General features: G+C 42.8%; 1 protein-coding gene across 1 annotated transcript; it reads right to left on the bottom strand.

Annotated features, from left to right (window-relative positions):
• Positions 1-976: 976 nt before the first annotated feature.
• Positions 977-21,453, bottom strand: ppp1r13l (protein phosphatase 1, regulatory subunit 13 like). The gene is made up of 13 exons (XM_086125352.1): positions 21,324-21,453; positions 12,716-12,778; positions 12,499-12,620; positions 10,898-11,426; positions 8,788-8,880; positions 8,611-8,699; positions 6,324-6,669; positions 5,692-6,143; positions 5,257-5,391; positions 4,360-4,493; positions 3,900-4,066; positions 2,430-2,623; positions 977-1,837 (listed from the first exon to the last, which is right to left on the bottom strand). Exons 2-13 carry the CDS (start codon positions 12,750-12,752, stop codon positions 1,802-1,804), a joined length of 2,334 nt encoding a protein of 777 aa, XP_085981478.1. The 5' UTR covers positions 12,753-12,778; positions 21,324-21,453; the 3' UTR covers positions 977-1,801.
• Between the last annotated feature and the right edge of the window lie 139 nt (positions 21,454-21,592).

Below are 21,592 nucleotides of genomic sequence, written 5' to 3'. Positions count from 1 at the left end.
GAGATTTTGAAGGCGTCGAATGACTCAGCCTGCGAATTATCTTTCTAGAATTTAGAAACTGCGTGTGATTGAGTTGCACTGGGGGTCATGTCTTGCGGACAGAGAAAAGGCGCCTTCAAAGCACGCATCCTTGTGATTTTGGACACAGCCACAGTCTCCCCTCCCTTTCGTGTGCCCTATGAACTTGGAACCTGTGATCTACGGGAGTTGAGCATCGAGTGACTTTGCCATTTTGTTGTGTAATATGCAGTGACGATAAGTCTCATCCCTTGTTTAGTACCCTCAATGTATCCCAAAATGTACCCTAAAGAGTAGGTGAACAATATAGTAGTCAAGTACAATTTTGTACTGGGTCAACACAACTGGAGTAATGTGGCTGAACCCATGTGGGATTTAGGAGCTATCCCACTCGGGAAGCATCAGCAGGAGGAAGAGGATGACGTCACGTGGAATGTGTTTGGAATGCAGAGGGGGGGAACAAAATGTGCTGCAGGCTGCTCTGAGGTGCAGGGTTCGATTCTGGGCTGCGTCCTTCCTTTGTGGAGTTTGCATGTTCTTCCCGTGCCTGCGTGGGTTTTCTCCGGGTACTCCGGTTTCCTCTCACATTCCAACAACATTCACAATAGGTTAATTGATAACTCGAAATTGTCCTTAGTTGTGATTGTGAGCGTGAATAGTTGTCTTCGTGTGTGCTGTGATTGACTGGCAACCCGTTCAGGCTGTACCGCGCCTACTGCTCGGCATGACTGCGACCCTCGAGAAGGATAAAGCGGATTGGATAATGGATGGATGGAATCCACTAGCGGTTGCGAGAATAGGAGAAAATATCTTCTAAGAGTGTCTGTGATCTACCACAAACCCACTTACAGGCATTGGCAGTACATTGTTGTTTTTCTCTGAATAATACAGCTGTGGTTCATATTCCTGATACTCTCCGACCAACCTTTGGTTGGAGCATTTCCTTCAACACACAACCTCCACTTGTCGCGTGTTTAATAGTTAAAAAGCAAAGTATACAACATTGATGACTCAAAGGTCCAGAATGAGTTGGCCCAGCGTTTCAGTCTTGCTTCCACATTCCCAAAACATGCATGTTTGGGCCATTGAAGACTCCAAATTGTCCACAAAGTGTGAATGGTTGTTTGTGCCCTGCGATTGAGTGAAGACCAGTCCAGGGATAGGCTTCAGTTCACCCACACGCAAGAGAAAAACAGACATTAAATGTCAAAAGGAAAAAAAAAAGCTTACATGATGCCATCTTGTGGTCAGCACTGGACATTGCACTCTTGTTAAACAGCATTACATAAAGTGTAAACAGTCAATACAGTATACTTATAATACAAGCAACCATCTTCAACCATATCAAACAATACACAAACAAATACATTTCCGACCCATAGAAGACACATTCTTTTTTTTATAGTTCCTTTGCTGATGGCTAAGCAGACAGCACTTATTTCACATCCCAATGGACATTAAAAAAAATATGGAACGTTGTTAACATGAGTATTGAAATTAACAGAGTCGAAGGATAAAATAAAGAGAAGCTGTTGGTTAAGAAAAAAAAAAGTACAATAGAACATGAGGTCCACTTCCTGTGTTTGCCCACCTGGAAGCTATCCGACATTCCTAGATAGTGAGTGTATGTGAGTATACAATGTGGTGTCCAAAGCAACTGGCAGCAGCAAGGGAAAAAAAACCCATACTGAGACTCGTTCTTCAACTGTCCTTGACTGATTACACGAATGAAACACTCACACTACATTACGTGCGCTGCTTGACCAAAGTGCATTTTTCCCATCTAGGAGAGAGATTTTGGCCGAACCTTGGGGAAAAGCTGGGGAGGAAAAAACACAACAAAAATCAATATGTTGCTTGTTCGGAAGAGCCATCAAAAAGCAACAGAAAACAATTCAGGCCTGGCCAGACCTTACGTCAAATGGGACTCAATCATGTTTTGTTTTGATAACACGGGACACATTGCAGCGTGACAGTATTGTCAACGGCATACACAGTCAGGCCTCAGATAGACACATTCTGTGACAGTCTTATAAGAGATAAAGCATGTACTGTAGACAGACGGCAGTATCAAAGACACTAACATTGAGTCAGCCAGCAGTCTCAAAGACAAACATGTTTACTGCTTCTAACAGCAGAGGAGCAAGCGTGGAGTCAGGGGGCAGCATCAAAGACACAAACGTAATAAGACAGCAGCATCAAAGAAAGAAATATGATGTCAGGGAGAAGCATTAAAGAGTCAAACATGTATTAGAAGAGTGATGCCAGAGACAAAAACATGGAATCCAGCAGCAGCAGTAGCATCAAAGACATAAAAATGTATTTTGATATCAAAGACACATTCTGCTTGCAACGTCATAGAAACAAACATGTAGTTTGTTTCGTTTCATCTAATCAAGACAAAGTCTTACCCCAAAGTAGTTGTTGGGCACAAAGCCCTCACGGCCGCAGAGGGAGGCCCACCACCAGTCGGATCCGTCGAGCTTCTGCAGGATTGTAACCATGTCCCCCTCGCGGAAAGTCAGCTCGTCGGGAGCCTGAGCCGGGTAACTCCATAGGGCATACAGCACGCCACTGTTCTCCAAGCCCATCGCCTCCTCCACGCCTGACAGCGAGTTCAGAGACACAAACGTGGAGTCAGACAGCAACAAATACACAAACATGGAGTCGGATGTCATCAGAGCCGCAAAACATCGAGGCAGACAACGGCGAAAATTACAAACATGGAGTGATTGTAACATTCAAGATACAAACGTAATGTGCTAATAATGTCAAAAAAGAGCATGTATTCTGATGTCAAAGACACATGCATCAGTATTGCATAAAAGACACAAACGTAGTCTGACGATATCAAGAGAAACAAAAGTAGTCCAGCAGTAGCATCAAAGACACGAACGTGGCATTAGGCAGAAGTAGCATGGAAACAAACAAACTTGCTGACATTCTAAAACCCGTAAAATGAAGCATTGTAGACACAAACTTATACTCTGATATGAAAGACACGTCTCATAGCTTCATAAGACACAATCGTACTCTAACAATATCATAGAAAAATATATAATTAATGGTAGCATCAAAAACGCGAACATGGCAATAGGCAGAAGCATCAATGTCAAATATGCAGTCTGATACAGACAGAAACATCTACTCTGATATCAATGAAACATGTCAGATAGTAGCATCAAAGATAAAAACATGCAGTCCGACAGTCGCCTCATAGGCATGAGGCATGAAGTATGATAGCAACATTAGTCAGGAAGTCGCACCAAAGACACAAACTTAATAGCGTCATAGACAAAAGTGCCTGATAGTTGTAAAGACACAAACATGTTCCAAGTAGCTTAGTCGAAAAACAGAAAAGACATAGCATCAAAGAGGCAAACATGTAGCCTAATAGCAACATCCATCATAGACACAAACGGGGAGGAGCATCATGCACAAAAATGTGTATTCTGATATCAAAGACACAAACGTGTCTTGTGGTGTCATCAAAGACACAAACATAATCTTGTGCACTCCATAATAGACACAAACGACTCAAAACAGCAGAATCAAAGACAGAAAAATAAATTCTGTCAGTAGCGTTAAAGACACAAACCTGTGGACATGCCGTCAGTATAATGAAAGACACACACTTAAGTCTGACAGCATCATCATTGACAGTCAGATAGATGCATCACAGGCACAAAATGTATTCTGATACCAAAGACGCAAACACGTCATCGGGGACAAACATGTAATCATGACATCTGTATCAATCAAACATGGGAGCAGCCATTCATTGTAGCATCAAAAACACAGACATGAATAGCAACCTCATAGACACAAATAAGTAGTATGACATTAGCACCACAGACAACATTTGAATGTGCGTGGCTCACCTCTCAGAAAGCTCTCACACTCCTCAAAGGCACCAGCATATGGGTCACATTTCTGTGCGGCCGTGGCCCCGTCGCTCTCTGTCATAGCCATGACAGCCGCGCCATTCCTCACCAGGAACTCACACAGTGGCCGGTCGTTGCACGACGCTGCGCAGTGCAGCGGAGTCCTGTCAGACACAAAATGCTCTGAGTCGACAAGAGTCACATGACTTTTACTGGGTGGCATAGATTGGACGCTTGAGTCATAAGACTTGACTGCTGTTAGACTTGCGCCACGGTGTGTTGTACAGCTAACTAAAAGATGTACAGATACTCAGTTGCAAAGTGCGAATGTCCATTGTGAGAAAGAGCATGCCTTGACAAGATGTTTGCTAGAAGAACTTGGGTCTAGCGTGGAGAAGAAAATTTGAGCCTAAGATACGATTTCTCCATTTGTGACTTCAAACATGTCGATATTTACCATCCGTGGCTGTCTGGTGCACTGACGTTGGCACCAATGCGAACCAGGAAGTCCACCACTTTGTAATGACCCCCGCAGATGGCATTGTGGAGCGCCGTAATACCCTCGTCGTTGGGCTGGCTTGGGTCCGGCATCTGTGGGAATGCAAAAAAATTCCTGGTTAGAAATAATAATGTTTTTCTGCATTGAGGAAACGTGAGTGGAATGTGTCACGGTACTTTTGTCTTTAAATTGCAGTAATTTAAGTAGTGCTACGTGTTCGGAACTATGCTCCTAGCGCGTACGACTTCATTCAGAATCAGAATCAGAATTATCTTTATTGGCCAAGTATGTGGAACACACAAGGAATTTGTCTCCGGTATAACACGCTGCATTCGTATCATCGTAAACAAGGACATGACAAATAGGTATGGAAGGACATTTCGTAATGTAAGTGAACCGTAGTGCGGTGGTACCACCCAGTGACAACTGTGAGACAATGTGCAAAGTATCAAGCAGAGCTAAAGTGATCAGTGGTAGAATACAATACTATGACAGTTTGTACAGTTGGTGCAGAAAATCATTGAACCATTTTAGAGTGACCAGTAGCAGTATTTGTAGTACAAGAAGAACCATTGGCAAACTTCGAGCGTTATTCAAATGTGCTGTTGATCTTATTCAGAGTGCACCAAAAACAGAGCTTCAACTGCGGAGATGGTCCACCAGTGCCTCAAGCAATCCGGATGGAAACAGTTCAAGCACGAGCTGCTGATTGGTTTAGAACATAGGCTGCATTCAGAAATTAACAGGGGGGGGGGGGGGGGGGTGTGCTCTGCCTCTCCAAACTCACACAGTCTCACACTCTCAGTCTATGCACAGCAGTCAGAGTGAATGTAGTCATAGCATTAGCATTAGCACCTCCTGTACGGCTCGCTGCACTGTCTCCAGCTCGCCCACAAGCGCTCCGTCCAGCGCCAGCACCAGCGGGCTCAGGCGGGCTCGTCTCCCGGAACTTTTGCGCTCCCGGCTGGCCCTCAGGATTGAATGGTAGTTCTGAAGGGAAAGATATTGTTTGAGCTGTTATTCAAATGTATGGAGCACAAGTGTCAAAACTCGTCATAACCAGGCATTATGCTTCCTTTTGATGAAAGCAATTTTTCCCTTGACTTGTGTTCAAAATTAGATGAAAAAATTTTAATAGCACAACAGCAGATATTATTGCTAGCAGTATACAAATTTCTCGTAGGGTCTTAACATGGAACCAAGGCAATATCAAATAGCTTTAGAATTTTAGCATTCTTCAGTCATAACAACGAACAGTAGTGAAGGTACAGAAGGTTTCTGGTTTCTTACTCTGTAGTCTTGGGGGGTGGAGGGCTGAGGAGGCTGTGGCCGCGGAAGCGCAGCACTGTTGTCCTCTCCCTCAGACGAACTGCTGCTCTCGCTGCCCCGTTCGCCGCCTCCCTCACCCTTCTGCCGCTGCTCCTTGCGCTGGAAGAGCTTGTTGATGAGCTTCTTGTACTGGTTGGGCTCGTACTGCGACGCCGATTTTAGGGGCCGCGACTGGTCCGCCGAACCGCGCCTCTTCAGAGGTCGAGGGATCTCTGAGCGGAGGCGCAGCACCTCCTCTATATCGGGGATCTCCTGGCTCTGAGCCTCAGGGGCCACCACGGGCTGTAGCCGGGTAGGACTAAGGGGCCGCGGAGGGCCCTGAGGGGCGCTAGGCTCACCCTCGTGGATCATTGGAATGTGGTGAACCAAGTCCAGTCGGGACAGCTCAGCATCAATGTCACCCGGGTTCAATGCTGCCAAGAAGGAAAGAGACAGTTTGTTCATTGAGCAAAGGAAGACTTTTGGTTTTGGTCCAGGGACCCTTGGCAGGAGAGAAATATTTGAAGACAATTTATAATTGTAAAGCCAATTAAAAATGAAACCTCGAGAAGCATTTGTGATTTTTTTTATTTTTATATTTTTTTAAATCTTACCATCACTGTACACGGCCGGTTGTCTCAGTTCAGGTGGCTGCTGCATAGCAGCCTGGTTGAAAAAGAAATTCCTGGATACGCCAGCCTGGTAAGGAGCCTCCCATTGGTCTCCAGGAGGCCCGCCTTGTGTGACTCGGGGGGACGTGGCACCCCATTGGGGGTTCTGGAGACGCATGATGACGGAGAGTGGGATAGGCCTGCGTTGGCGAGATTGGGTGGCAACAGGCGGGATGGAAATGCGGGAGATGATGGGCTGCGGCTGGTACTGATGGGCCGGGGACGCCATGTCCCGAGTGTTCCGAGGCAGGGAACTGATGGGGAATTGGACAGGTGGAGAGAATTGATTCTGAAAAGGAAAATGGTAATTCATTGATGTATTTCTTTTGTTTGGTCTCCTAAACTTGCAGAATGCCCATAACGGAGACTTTCCTGCAGTGTTCTTCAAGGGTCAGTCTTAGGGCCCACCTTTTATGTGCTTTATATGCTGGTGACCTCTTTGAGATATCATCACCAAGTTTGAAGGTATCGGATACCACATGTATGGAGATGACCTTTTGATTTATTTTTCTCCATTCATAGATGCAAACATTGAAAAATTAAATGTTGAGGAAGTCTGTTGCTAACAAAACAGCAGCAGCACCTAACAAAGCACACAAATGAATTCAGGTCTTGAGTCTTACTGTATTTTGCATCATTACTAGAGAAGATCTTGCCTTTTGTGGAGATGTCGATTTGTGTTGCAGTAGACTACAACATTTTGCAAATAGTGTGCCAATGTAATTCATTCCTGTTATTTTTAATCTGTCCCTCAAAACGCTCCCTACATTTTTTCAAGAAGCCTATTCCATGATTCCATGCCCATAACGTCCTGATGGTTTTTTTTCTATTGGTGGTGCCAGGAAATATGTGGCTTGTAAAATTTCACCAGAACCCATAGACATGTGTGTGTAACTTAAGTCTGTGAAATGTTAATTAAAACATTGCTTGTGCAGTTCATTAAGCTTTGATAATTGCAATTGATGGGAATAGCAGAGAGCGGCCCGGTAGGCCAGTGGTTAGCACGTCGACTTCGCAGTGCTGGGGTACCGGGTTCAATTCCAGCTCTGGCCTCCCTGCGTGGAGTTTGCATGTTCTCCCCGGGCCTGTGTGGGTTTTCTCAGGGTGCTCCGGTTTCCTCCCACGTTCCAATAACATGCATGGCAGGCTGATTGAACACACTAAATTGTCCCTAGGTGAGAGTGTGAGCACGCATGGTTGTTCGTCTCTGTCTGCCCTGCGATTGGCTGGCAACCGGCTCAGGGTGTCCCCCGCCTACTGCCCGAAGACGACTGGGATAGGCTCCAGCACCCCCCCCGCGACACTGGTGAGGATTAAGCGGTTCGGAAAATGGATGGATGGATGGGAATAGCAGAGTTGGGCGACTCCACTTGCCTTGCTTTTGCCAAAGTAATTCGGGACCTTTTTTTCTTTTAAACTTGAGCGTTATGACTTGAGACTTAGTCATGATTTTTCATTATGTATGTGTATATTTTATTACAATTATTAATATTGCTTTTCTTATCTTAGGCATCTGGCTAAAGTAAAGCCTCTCCTCTCACAACAGCACTTAGAAACAGTAATCATGCCTTCGTTACATCTCGACAGGATTACTGTAATGCACTTTATTTCGGAGTCAGCCAGTACTCCATCCAGCGTCTCTAGTTGGTCCAAAATGCTGCTACCCACCTCATCATTGGTGCTCATAGGAGGGAGCACATCACTCAAATTGTGGCCTCTCTTCACTGACTCCCTGTTCACTTCAGAGTTCATTTTAAGATTATTTTATTTGTTTTTAAATCTTCCAATGGTTTTGCCCTCTCAGACCTCTCTTGAGATCCTCCACCCCGACGCACCTGCCCACTGCCTCTGGTCAGCAGCCTAGATGATACTGGAGGTATCAAGGACTAAGCGGAGGCTCAGAGGAGATCGGGCTTGTTCCCTTACCTGCCACTGTCTTTGGAATGACCTCCCGTTAAATGGTATGTCAGTTTTTAATACTCATCTTAAAAATGTTTATTCTTTATTTATTCTTTGGTTTTCAAGTGAACATGAGACTCAGCATTGTTTTTGTGTTTTATTGTATTTAATGTGTTTGTGTTATTAATTGATTGTTTTAACTGTCCTTGTTTTCGAATGACTCATTTTGCTTAATGTGCAACACTTTGCACACAGCTGTGGTTGTCAGTGCCGAGATGAGGCTAGTGGAAATGTATCTTACTCCCACATCTGATTAATGTGCCACACGCACCTTTTTGGGGCTGGGGGCCGGAGGAGGGCCATCGAGGTTGGACTCTCTCCAGTTACTGTTGGGGACAGTTGGTCTGATCCACTCGCTCTCTGGAACAAGACAAAAGGCCCTTTTGATGACATTTTTCGCTCATTTTTGTTCCACTCAGCAAAAACAACGTGAACATGGAGGACTAACTGTCATAGGTGTGGTGAGGCTTGGTTTCGAAGGACATGTCTAGATCTGTCTCGTTCCACTTGGCAGGAGTTTTTTGCTTTTGCACACTCTCATCTGGGAGAAACCACAGAACAGGAAAAATAAGATTAGCAAAAAGCTGCGGTGAATGGCCCCATGCACCACACCGCCCAAATGTTTCGAGGCGTGTTGGACGGGGGGGGGGGGGGGGGGGGGGGAAGTTCTTACCTCATGGGGCTTAGTCACATCAGTTTCATGTTTTATGGTGAGGCATTCAAACTTAGTGCCCATGTTCCGCCTACATGCAGTGACCAAAATCTGAAGTATACCGGTACATGGTTCCAATTTGGTAGCGATCTGAAAATTTCCATGGAGAAGTCCTTTTGTGAAGCCTGCCCAGAAATGGCCAAAATGACGCTAAATTAGCCACTTTACACCAAAGCGGCCGACTTCCTGAGTCTTTTCAAGACAGCGCCAAATTTCATGTTCCTCTGGGAAATTGGGTTGTTTTTAATGGCGCACAGGGGGAAAGTACTAATATGACACGAAATGTCCGGTTTGAAACAAAATGGCAGACTTGGTGTGTCTTTTTAGGCACGGTTTGTTGAGAATTTTGTTCATGGTCTATTCATGATACACATGACTATCAAATTTGATGTATCTATGGCAAACGGGTGAGTGCTGCTTCATTGAAATGTTCACTGAAATGACCCTGATTTCCTTTATCTTTTCAACCATGGGTTCTTCAGAATTTGTTTCGAAGTCTATTCAGGATAAAAATTGATCCCCAAGTTTCAGAATTCTATGGGGAACTGGCTAAGACTGCCTTGAACAAGTTTGGTTTTAAAGAGCACAGAGGGGGGAACCCCCCCCCCCCCCCCAACCTAACATGTCTGCTTTAAAACAAAATATAGACTTTTTGGGGCTGAGTTTTCAAAACATTCCAGGGTGCGTTTGGTGAGTTTTTGAGCATGCAAAAGGTCTCATTATGGCGATTACGTCAGAGTAATTTTCATAACAATAAAGCAATTTCAAGATGGTCAGACCATAAATTCGAATTATTGTGATCTGATGAGGTTTGATTTGCATCCTGTGGCCACTGGCATGCTTCATATACAAGAAGCGAATGTCAGTTTTGAATTGAGTGACTTTTCGCACCGCTTTTGCAAACCTGTTCTACAACTGTTTGTGTGTGTGTGTGTGTGTGTGTGTTTCCACATAGATGGTGAAAATCATCAGTTCCACACAAACTCGACATACCGATCCAGCAGCAACTCCACCCTCTTAAGCAATGCGAACCCTTCTTGCCATGTCGTAACATCATGTTCAACAGAAATCGGTAAGTTTACTTTAGCACAGCTTGGTGGAGATTCTGGACCAAGAAGGAATTTAAATGATACGATCGTCTTTCCTTATATAGATGCTGCCGTTTGTTTTAGTGACTCAGATTCAGAGGCAGGAAGGACTTTTGTATCTTTTTTTTCCCCCCGGCAGTTAAATGATACTTGGTTTCAATGAAATATGCTTTGAACTCCCATTTATCATGGGGGATACATTCCAGATCCACCTGCAACGCGTTTAGCTCTCTCTCTCTCTCCCAAACACACACACTCACACGCACGCACTGTAAGCATTTAAATGTGTAGATATGTGCCTTTCAGAGGCCTACTGACCTAGTGGTTGGCACGTCTGCCTCCAGTTCTGAGGTTCTCAAGATCCCGGTCCAGATCCACATCTGATCACATTTGTGGCCTACTTTAAAATAAATAACGTGTCTATTTCATGTTTCTGGCTAAATGGATTTGTTCTTCTCATTTTGGCAGAAAGTCTGCACAAACATTGCAGACTTTCTTCACTTTTCAGTTTTTCCTCCCACCACAAAATCCCCTTCAACATAAATTGAATATTTATCTGTGCTTTATTTTTCCACGACTTCTGATTTTAAATTAAATTTGTTGTCAAAAACATATAACTGCTTGCTGGCTTTGCTGGCTCACCACTGATTTATATGATTTTCACAGCCAGACAAGCCCTCTGAGGAAAACCTTAACAACGGTATGGGCCGCACTGAAAATGAGTTTGACACCTCACAGTAGAATGAACAGGCACTCACCAGGTTTTCTGAAAGCAAGATTCCGGGGAAGTGTTTCAACCACGGGATGATGAAAAGCCAAAGGCGAGGGGCCCCGGTCAGGCCGAGGCGACCTACGACCGTCGAAGGGGCTGAGCCGATTGGGTGAGTGTACAGGCGAGGGCGAGGGCGGGGGCAGGTGTGAGGGAGCGGCGCGTCTAGGGGACGGGCTCCTGTCCACATAGCCCGCCAAACGGCTGGGACTCTGATTGTAGCTTCTTCTCGGGCTTTGAGGCGAAACCTTCGGGCTCGGCTGGCGGTACGGGTAGCCGTCAGAACCACCACGGGGCAGAGGCGAACTGGCCCGGCTGATCTTGGGCGAGGAAAGCTGGCTGACGGAGGGCACTGGGGAAGTTGGTGCACTTTTGGTCAGGGTGATCATGGAGTCCATCGGGTGGAGGGTTGATGCGGTAGCTGGGTATGCCGTTGACGTAGAGCTGATGTTATTCCAGCTACTCGACCCGCTCAGTGTGTCGAACGTGCTGGACGGTGGAGAGATGTGCTTCGGAACCTGCACACACACACACACAGACGCACGCACACACACACACACACACACATTCATGGGGTTCAAAGTTTTTTTGCTTATGTGAACCAGTTGATCTACAAAATGAGAGCACATGATATTGCATCAGGTAAATGGACAAACCACCCAAGTCAAGGTTTCATGAAACAAAATATGCATACATACCAACCTTGCCCAATATATATAATACAAAGTGTAATAAATCTACGTAAATAGAAACATTTAACTGAGCTTGATTTACTAGACGGCCTTTTTCTTGTATTTGTAAATGTAACTTCCAGTTTGTGATTCATTAGCTAACAGGCAAACAAAGGGATCAATTGTCACAGACAACCAATGCCATTCTGCATTTTGAATCTGGCCAAAACTGCTCACCAAGGGACAGCTCCTTTATTGTAAGTCATATTTAAGATACATGTTCGTCACACAAAATGACTGAACTGATAAACTTGATCATTTAGCAACTGCTAAAGAATTTGTGAACACAAATGACAAACATAGACTATTTGAGGAAGTTTAGGTACAAAATACTTGTAAATACATATCTATATTATCTCCACATTAAACAAGGAACATATTATGCCAATTCACGGGCCTTGAGCGTAGCGAGCCCCAGACAGCCGGCGGCTGCAAACACTGCTAAGCCATACCAATGCAATATACACACTATGTATCTTGCTTTTCAATGTTACGTAAATGTATTTTGAATTTTAAACGTAATTGTAGGTTGAAAGAAAAACGTGGAGAGTCTGTGTCGCGAAAAGGCATGGCTGCAATTAACGAAAGGGTGTAACCGATCAAGCCTCTCAAAATATTCACACTCTCCTTCATTCTCGCCACTTTTCCATTATTGTGGCCATCCGCTTCTTCCATGTCAACCTCGCCATGTTTTTGTGGTTCAAAAAAGAAAAATACAATACACTATAGTGTACATGAAGCCCCCCAACCTGAAGCAGTGTCGCCATGTTCCCATTGCAGCGCATCGGTTGCTGTGTGGTGCTTAATCGCTTGGTGTGTGTGTGTGTGCGTGTGTGTGTGTGTGTGTGTGTGTGTATACCTGAGATAGACGCTTTGTGTCTATGGGTCCAGAGGAGGCCTCCTTCAGCATCGAACTGAACTCTTTGTCGAGCTCGTCTGCACTGGCCAACGATGCGTTCAGGTCATCGTTCATGGTCTGGACTGGAGAACGTCAAACCACAAAGCAGACAATTAGCACCGGGCTAGCCGGGTGACTGACAGGGTGATTAAATGAAGATGGGGTGGGGGACACTCACACAGTAGGTGGCTGCCATAGCTGCTCTGAGAAGTCATGACTGTCAGGCAGCGACGTTCAGCTCCTGGGAAACAAAGCAACAGTTTTTGGATTTTTGGTTGCGTTTTGGGATTTTAAAAGGAAAGATGACATTTTGAAATCTATGTTTTGAATGGGCGGTACGATGGAGTTAATTGTTAGCATGCTTGTAGTTGTCAGGCGTAAGCACAAAAGCCAAATACGTACGATGAAAATACCGATTTCAACAAGAATGCATTCAGAAACCTTGAAAAACTGAAACTAAATGTTTATAAATATACACCAGTGTGTGTGTGTGTGTGTATATACAGGTATATAATTACTTCATTTTAATGTAAGACAGATGATTGTTACACTCGAATGTTTGTCAAATTTGGGCTGTATGACATGAATGGAGAAGGACAAAAAAAAGGGAGTCACTGGCATGCACAAATAAGAATAACCGATTTTTTTTCTCAGTGTTTTTTGAATTAGTCTTTAGACATGAAATTAAATTAAATAATGGCAGTGGATGACAACACACATAAGGGTCCATTGTAGTGGTTGATGCACAACTGTGACCTTAAGATTAATTTATAGAAAGAGAAAACATGTGAATAGCTGTCCACTCGAGTAACCGATGTCGCTGAAAGGGTTAAGAACGAAACGTTATGGTTGTTTTTTTATGGGTAACCATTAAAAGTGGCTCATTTATTTTTACACTTAAAATATAAGTTCTTTTTACAGTTTTATTACAGGGAAGAACATTAAACAACTGCTAATTGTTGAACATTCTTAATGTGTCATTTTATGTGTTTCCATTTACATGGACTAAACTTTTGCGTGCGGTTAGTTGAGGTTTAACGATGGCGCCAAATAGCTGAATTAATGAGGCAATATATAGAGAAAAGTTACTATTTCAGTTGCAAATAGTTTCTTTGCGTATCTTAACTCAACTGTATGTATACAGCACTTTAAAACCTCCACTGCTGTATACAAAGTGCTGTACACGGAGCAAAAAGAATCCATACTGCAACAAACAATAAAACCATAAATTAATAACAAAGACGGAGAGCTTGAAAGGTGATCGTAAACGGCTTCGGGGTGCAACACATCCTGAACTTTTCATTTGCTGACTAAATGTTTTCAGAGATGAAGTAGGAACGCGATAATTGTTTGTTTTCGTGTCTTATAAAATCTTTTTTTCTTCATAGTCTGTACACGTATTTGTAACTGACGTTTTTATACTGGATGACATGGTCATGTTTTTATATCTATAAATGTTCATACTGGATTATACATCGTAGTTGGCAGCCATTTTACTGAAAATGGTTACAACGAACTACCGTTATAACGTACAGATTCGCCATGTCCCTCGAGGTATGTTGTAACGAGGTTCGACCGCTCTCAATTTAATCCCATAATTGTGATCTTTCGGCTGCCAATACACAGTGTTTCTTTGCCGTGTCATTGATAGTGATGAAGATATTTTCAGATTTGCATGAAGTCATTCGCCGTCAAAGTTCATGCGGACCGTTTGATTTTCACATTCGACTTCACTAATCACCAAAAACAGTTTCCAAACACAAACTCCCTCGACACGAAACATTGACGCTGCCAGGCTTTGGCAATGATAGATCACATTTCAACCAGCGCGCATATTTCCCGGCAGATAGAAGAAGTGGCGCGATGAGTGACACCTGTCAAATTTGGATGAACATTAGTCAGGCCCTTCAGAGGAGCCTCAGTCAGACTATTGATAAGCTCGGCTGTGCACAACGCACAGTCACATTCCACAGCGGACATTCAACGTGTTTTTCACACGCACGCACGCGCGCACACGCACACACACACACACACATTATATTTGTCAAGAGCAGTGTGCAACACAAAACCAGATTACACAAAGGTCACGTCCTGGTCCAGCAACTCCGCTTCCTGGCCTGACACCCCTACAACGTCTCCCCCCCACGTCATGTTTATCGGAACATTCATGGAACTTGTGTTTCGATAGAACAGCTGTTTGTTTGTTCTCTGTCCAAAGGTCATTTTGATTTACTACAACAGACTGGGTCCACTGTAGAGGAAGTGACTCACATCTGTGGACTGACAGAAAAGATCAAACTCCAAACAGAAAGCACAGATTTTGAAACATAATATTGTGAGTTTTTTCCTCCACTTAATTTTGTGATTGCGATTTAATGCGATTATTTACTTTCTTTCTTTTTCACAAATAAGCAATAAACTAATCTGTAGCACAATAAGCAATATCAAATTTGAGATACATTGATGTTATGGTAACTTCTCTTACAAAATCTGACTTCATTTCACCGTGTTTTTTGGAAAATTGTGTTTTGCAATTTGCAATGTTGCAATTTTTCTTTTTCAGAAAATTATAAATTAGTCTCATTATATTTTGACTTTTTGCTGCCATCATAATGTTTGTACATAGATGACATGTTTTGGTCCACTGCTGATTGGCTTCCTTTACTCCATATCAGCGGTGTTTATTCAAATGTGCAGTATCCTCAAAGAGATGGTCAAGATGACACTCAAACACACGCTCAATAAATACTTTCAAGTTGGTATCTCACCAAACAAAGCTGTTTTCGTAAGTGAAAACTATCTTTTATGAACCCTGACCAAAAACAAACAAACAAAAAAAAAACTAAACCTGCTACGTTTGCAAGCATTTGCCGCGCGGTGAGATACCAGCAGGAGCTAAAACATACTCTACATACTACAAACAGCACTTTAACCCTTTCATGCACCCTGTAACCTGATAACATAATGAGCTGACCACTGTCGTAACCGCTGTCACTGAAAGGGTTAAGAAACTGCTCAATGGTTGCATACTCCAGTAGTAGGAACTCTCTTTTGTGTTGTCCCGCAAGGCTCACATCTATGCCCATGTCAGTTTAATAAATGTAAGCAAGTAATTCTCGCCAAAAAAATGTTTTTTCAAAACGTTTGTCATTTACAGGACCAGAAGTCGGAATCATCAGGCAAGCAAGCAAATGATTGCTAGGAATTGACTATCAGGGAACTAACTGGTTCTCAAAAAGCGCTGGTTTTTAATTTCCATCTCTGGGTGCAATGTATGAAGCCGATTCCAATAATACTTCAAACACTTGTGGGTCCTGTAAACCTGATTAAATAAATATGAAACTAGCCATACTTTTGTGGAGAACTTGGAAGACGGAGAAAGTGCACTATTGCTTAATAGCCCCACCCTTTGTTTGACAGTATGACACAAAATACGCTGTCACTGTCCTCTCTTCCCAGTCTGTTGACCTGCTGATTCACTTTGGGATATTTCTCAATCAAAGTTGTGCAAAAAAGTAAAAGAAAAAAAAAACATGCTCGTCTTCCTCCTCCCAGCGTTTAGCAGGCAACTGGTTCTGCCGCTGTAACAAAGGCCGGTGCTCGTTCCACCCAGACATGCAATGATAGAACAGACAGATTGTGTATGAAAGAGTTAAGGACAATAATCGTCAGTTAAGCAGAATACCAGGGTGTGTCTGCAACCGTGTCTTTCACTGTTCCGACTGTGCTGTAGCCTTCCCTGCATTCAAATCATCCGGTGAGTTCCTACAGGCCGTAGCTCACCGAGCGGTGAAGGTCGCAAATGGTCACAGACCGTTTTTCTTGTCGGCAAGAAATTTTGGACATGATCTTCGCCGCTCAGTGAGATACGGGCTTACGTCTCGTTTTTCATTCACATCCGTACTTCCACAGTTTTCTTCCTCCTGCTGAGGAATCTGGCTGGGATGTTTTTTTAAAAATTCCATTTAAATACTCTTTGATAAGGACTCATTTCACGAGGCAGATGCCGCTAAATCCTGACATGTGCATGAAATTCAGCAAGACTTTCACTAAGACCTGTGAGATTTCTCCAATCCCATGAGACTGCCGCTGAATAATACGAATAACACGAGACCGTAGCAAATCGCGGGGATTCCCGCTAAATCAGGCAAAGGTTGCTCAAAAACTGAAAGTCACAAGGAAGTTTTCAAGTTTTTACTGGAATCACAGCGTGCTCCCGTCATCTCAGTTGTTTTTAGATCCGTTTTTTTTCCCTTCTTCTTTGCCCTATGGCAAAAATCTAACGTGTTTTGATATTATCACAAGTCTTTCAGTCTTGGCGCTGAGGTGAGGTGACACAACCAACAACCAATACATGAGCTCAAACATAACCAGATGACCGGATGGTCCAGAAGGAGGAGTGGATGGTAGCACAGCCTGCTCGTTGATTGTTGTACTGTAGCCAAAAACTTCTCCATTTAGTAACTTTCTACCATTGTGGAGAAAATGCATAAAGAATGTTGTGGGAGTCTAGTAATTAGTGCCACTGTAAAATTCAGTCTTTGCAAAATCGTAGTCTTGAGACTAGGCCGTGACTAAAAACTCTACAACTTGACTTTCAGCGGGAGCAGGAATGAGATTGTCGTATTCCAAGGCTCTTTTTCAAGTTTTCTCAGTGTTTTGATGTACAGGTTGTATAAAATCTCCAGTCGTATAACTACATGGAGTCTTTCTTTCACAAACTCTGCAAGACTTCCGGAAAAACCTCTAAAACTTCCCTTTCACGAAACCATTTGAAACTCCCACAATTCCCTTGAGAATTTCACAACACGCCGGAGGACTTCACACACAACATGTGCACATATACTGCAAGATTTCGGCTAAATCAAACAAGACTTTGGTTCAATCACGCGGGGCTCCCACTAAATCAGTCAAGACTTCAGCAACTTCCACGAAACCGTCCGTGCTCAATCCCGCTGGTCAGTAGGTTATGTATTCGTTGTGTCAAACATGACAAATCTCAACGTGACTCACGTCAGATCCTCAATTCCCACACGCTGAGATAACTGTGCTCAAAACGACCTGTCACCTACCAAGAATGGCACAGTCAGTCTTTTCTATTTGGGGACTTTAACAAGAGTTACGCCCTAGTTCCTCACAACAACGCTGCTCTGCTGAGACACAAAGCTGCTACTTGACGTTACCTCATAAAAATAAAAAATAAAATAAAAACCACACACCAAACGAGCGAGCGCACATTCTATTTAACAGAGGCAAAGAAAACAGGCTTGGCAACAGAAAATGTGTGTCTTTCACAATCGTGTGTTCTTCATTTTCAATTGGTCACTGAAAATCTGAATTTGAAAAAAAAAAAGACTGTTTTTTTACATAACATTTTTGTGTTTCAATTCCGGGCCGAACATAGTTGAATTCACTTTGTCAGGCTACCATATACCTTACAGACGCTCCATATAGAGTTGATGAAATCAACACATCCTTGCTTTTTACGCCACATTTAGAGTTTATCCATTTAAATTGATCGTCATTTGACAGTACCGCACACATTTTTTTTACACGTCATGTAAACAATCATTCAATAATATATATATTTGCAAAAACCCTACACACGTCATACTCTCTTAAATAATACAGCACAAACATGCTAAATATAATTATTGAAACTTATCATTTTATTTCAAGACCACCAATAGTGATTTTATCTTTTTCTTCCTTGACATAATCCGGTGCATGGATCATTTGAATCGATTTGGATGTCGAGTGATTGTGGTGGAAAACAAGCTAATACACTAAGACAACCTTTGCTAATGCCCATGACCAAACTCTCAGGTCATGTAAACCCAGTGGCGGGTCATTTATTTTGTACCTTCAGCGGGGACTTTATCCACCTCTCAATACTGCCACTATTATGGCACAATTATTGAAATCTGTACAAACAAACAAAAAAATCAGCGTAACAGCATGCAACTGTGCCAAGTACATGATCTAGAGTAGTTCAGAAGAGATGTTTACCTAATAACGTGACAAAGACATTTTTTAAAAATGAAACAGAATACATCATACTCCTCAAAATGCTGATTATTAATGTGATTAATGTGATCGGATCACGGCAAACGTATTTACCAGTCAAAATTGACTGCCTTTGACCAACGAATCAGAGGATGGAAAAATGCTGACATCATCGAGTGCCAGCAGACTGGGCCTGTGAGGATTCATTTGAATTTGAATCTCCTTGCTAATTAAGTCTAAGTGGCATGGGTCAGCACGACTGATTCTTGTGGACCTGGGCAGATTGGAGTGACATGGCAACACATAGAGGCTTGAATTTGATTGGACGATATCCTAAATCCACATACACGTATTAGAAGCAGTGTAGCCAAAGAAAAACATTCCAAAATGTAGACAGTAGACCATTTGGGATCATTTATTCAAATTTTATAGACGGTTTATCATTTAGATTGGAAATGAAAGTCAACTTGCGTTGGAAAATGTTAACCTTAAATCAAAATCACTCCTGTCACCACTGTTATTTTTGATGTGAGCTGAAAATCCTTCCATCCATTTTCCAAATTGTTTCTCTTCATTTGATCGGAAAAAAAACAACCCCCCCCCACTGAAAAAAAAGATTATTTTATTAGGTTCTTAAATTGAACATACCATACTAAAAGTGCAACTAATCAGTCACTTTTCACATTCTTGATTTTTGACTGAAAATTGGAATTGGGAAGACCAAATGAGACACGTTTTTTGTGTGTGTGTGTGTGTGTGTTTTTTTTAAACTACATATGCCCCATGTGAGTCAAGAATCTGTCGGTGGTGCACCACAACATTTCTACACAGGGAACAAAGCAGGTGCCGTGACAGAGATTTGCAGGTCGTTTCCCACAATTTATGTTCCCCTTCCAAGCAATTATGTGCTTTTTTTCTTTTTTTTCAGTTGGGTGCCAAAAAGCAAGTGTTAGTGCACGGGAGAAGTGGTGGTTTGGGACAACGGGCTGTTTGTGTGCCATTCCCAACTGTGATTAAACGCTTTGGGGAGAACGGTACAGAACATGTGTTGCCTATTTGTAAATGCAAGTTTTGCTTTTCCCAAAGTGAGCCCAGAGTGTGTTTTTAAACCACAGTAAAAAAAAGAAAAAAATCATTGTAAAAAGTGGAGGCTTAACTTAATCCTTATTGCAATAAAATCTCACTCCCTGAGGTTGTACAATTGGGAATTGGGCTAAAACCTTCAGGAACAACTTGCCTCTTTCAACTCAAGTCACTTCACAACAAGCAGCAACTTGACAAATTCTTTTAAAAAAAGAGAGCTCAAAATGTTTATTAGCACCGCTACTTAGACTAGTTATCTTCCTCTTTGTTTGCGTGGCAATGACTGTATTACACTGTTGCAAGGTGGCCAAGTAGCACACAGCAGAGGCCAAAATAAAATTCATTATAACACACAAACTGTTGAATTCTTTTGAATTGTGTAAATACTGTATGTTTTTATAAATTGCTAATGACAGAAGGCTATTTTTCTGATTAAAATGACATTACAAAAAATTAATTTGCGGGGTGGAAGCTGGAACAGATTAATGCCATTTTTATTTATTTCAGTGGCCAACGATGATTTGAGATACAACCATTTGGAGTTACCGACATGATGGCGGAACAAATTCTACTTAATGTGTCACTTTGGAGAAATTTGAATTTGTGTTGTTGTGCTGAACAACAAGTTGTGGCAAGCGGCCACATACCACTTGGCTGAGCGCCACATTAACATTCTGCAAGCAGGTTGGATTTGCTTGCAGACGTGAAAAGAGACTTGCACATCTAAATATGTGTCAATTCCTGTCAAGCTTCATACCAAAAATCCTTCGGGGTTCAAGTCCTCAGCAAGTCCTGATGTGTTCAGCCAATACAGCATTGAAAGTACCTGGTAGTTCTATGTCTTGTAAAAATTGTGTGTGTGTGCGTGTGTGTGTGTGTGTGTGTGTGCGTGTGTGTGTGTGTGTGTGTGTGTGCGTGCGTGCGTGCGTGTCTTTTTATCCTCTGGCAGAACTCCCACTCATAAATTTAGGATCTGACTTTGACACATCGGTGCCTTTTCTCTATAGTCTTAATTTCATTCATCAATTTAGAGTCTTCAATCGAGCAAACATATTTTTGGAATGTGGGAGTAGGTTAGAAAAAAAATCTCACACACGCACAGAGCGAACATACAAACTGCACACAGCAAGGCCAGGAGAGTTTCAATCCCTAAACATTAGAACTACGAGGCACACATGCTAACCCCAGGACAACCATATTGCCCTTGTCATTAACTCCTATAATATTGTGATCATCATTTAAATATGTGAGTTTTTAAGTCCTCTTCACATGTGTGTGTGTTTTTTTTTAAAAACACAAGAAATTAACTTATTTTGAATATTTTCTTTCGCATCCTTATGATTTGTCCATGCAACATTGACAATCACAATCAACCTCATTGATCTTGCATACTAAAAAGCCTAAAATGTGTCCAAAAAGTCACATGAACGAACATGAAACTAATACAAATCTGGGTTGTTAAGTTGCTTTACTGCCTCCATGAAATATATCGTGTAGTCATGCCGAGGAACTGGCTGTGGTACTTTCATGGTTGCAAGCCAGACTGTTACAGAATTAGTAACATCTGATGTTCGATAGTTTGAGGAGGAAAAAAAACCACCCTCGCCTTTAAGAATTCAACGCAACATACTATAACGTCATTTTTGAGGAGGTGCGGGTAACTTTCCTTGCAGGAATGCACATGAGAAGACGCTTACCTTGAAGAAAATGGAAACCTGTTGTCCTCCGACAGACAGAAAATCTGCGTGTCCTGACTCCTGATCAAGGAACCCTTTTTTCCTGGGCTTCACGAAGTCGGCTGCACAATGTGTGTGTGCGCGCGCGCGCGCGCGCTCTTCCTCCAGGCGTGAACACACATCGCTGCAGGTCCGCCCCTGCTCCTGCTCCTGCTCCTCCTCCTCCCCTCCCTACAAAAACGCAAGGAACCCGAGCCAGGTGTTTGAGCCGAAGCAGGCCAGGTAAAACG

This window comes from Hippocampus guttulatus, chromosome 12 (assembly GCF_054856545.1).
Source record: "Hippocampus guttulatus isolate MCC_2025c chromosome 12, RoL_Hgut_1.0, whole genome shotgun sequence".
Lineage (NCBI taxonomy): Eukaryota > Metazoa > Chordata > Actinopteri > Syngnathiformes > Syngnathidae > Hippocampus > Hippocampus guttulatus.
Note: the sequence above shows the minus strand (reverse complement) of the source record. Positions and strands in the feature narration are given on the sequence as shown.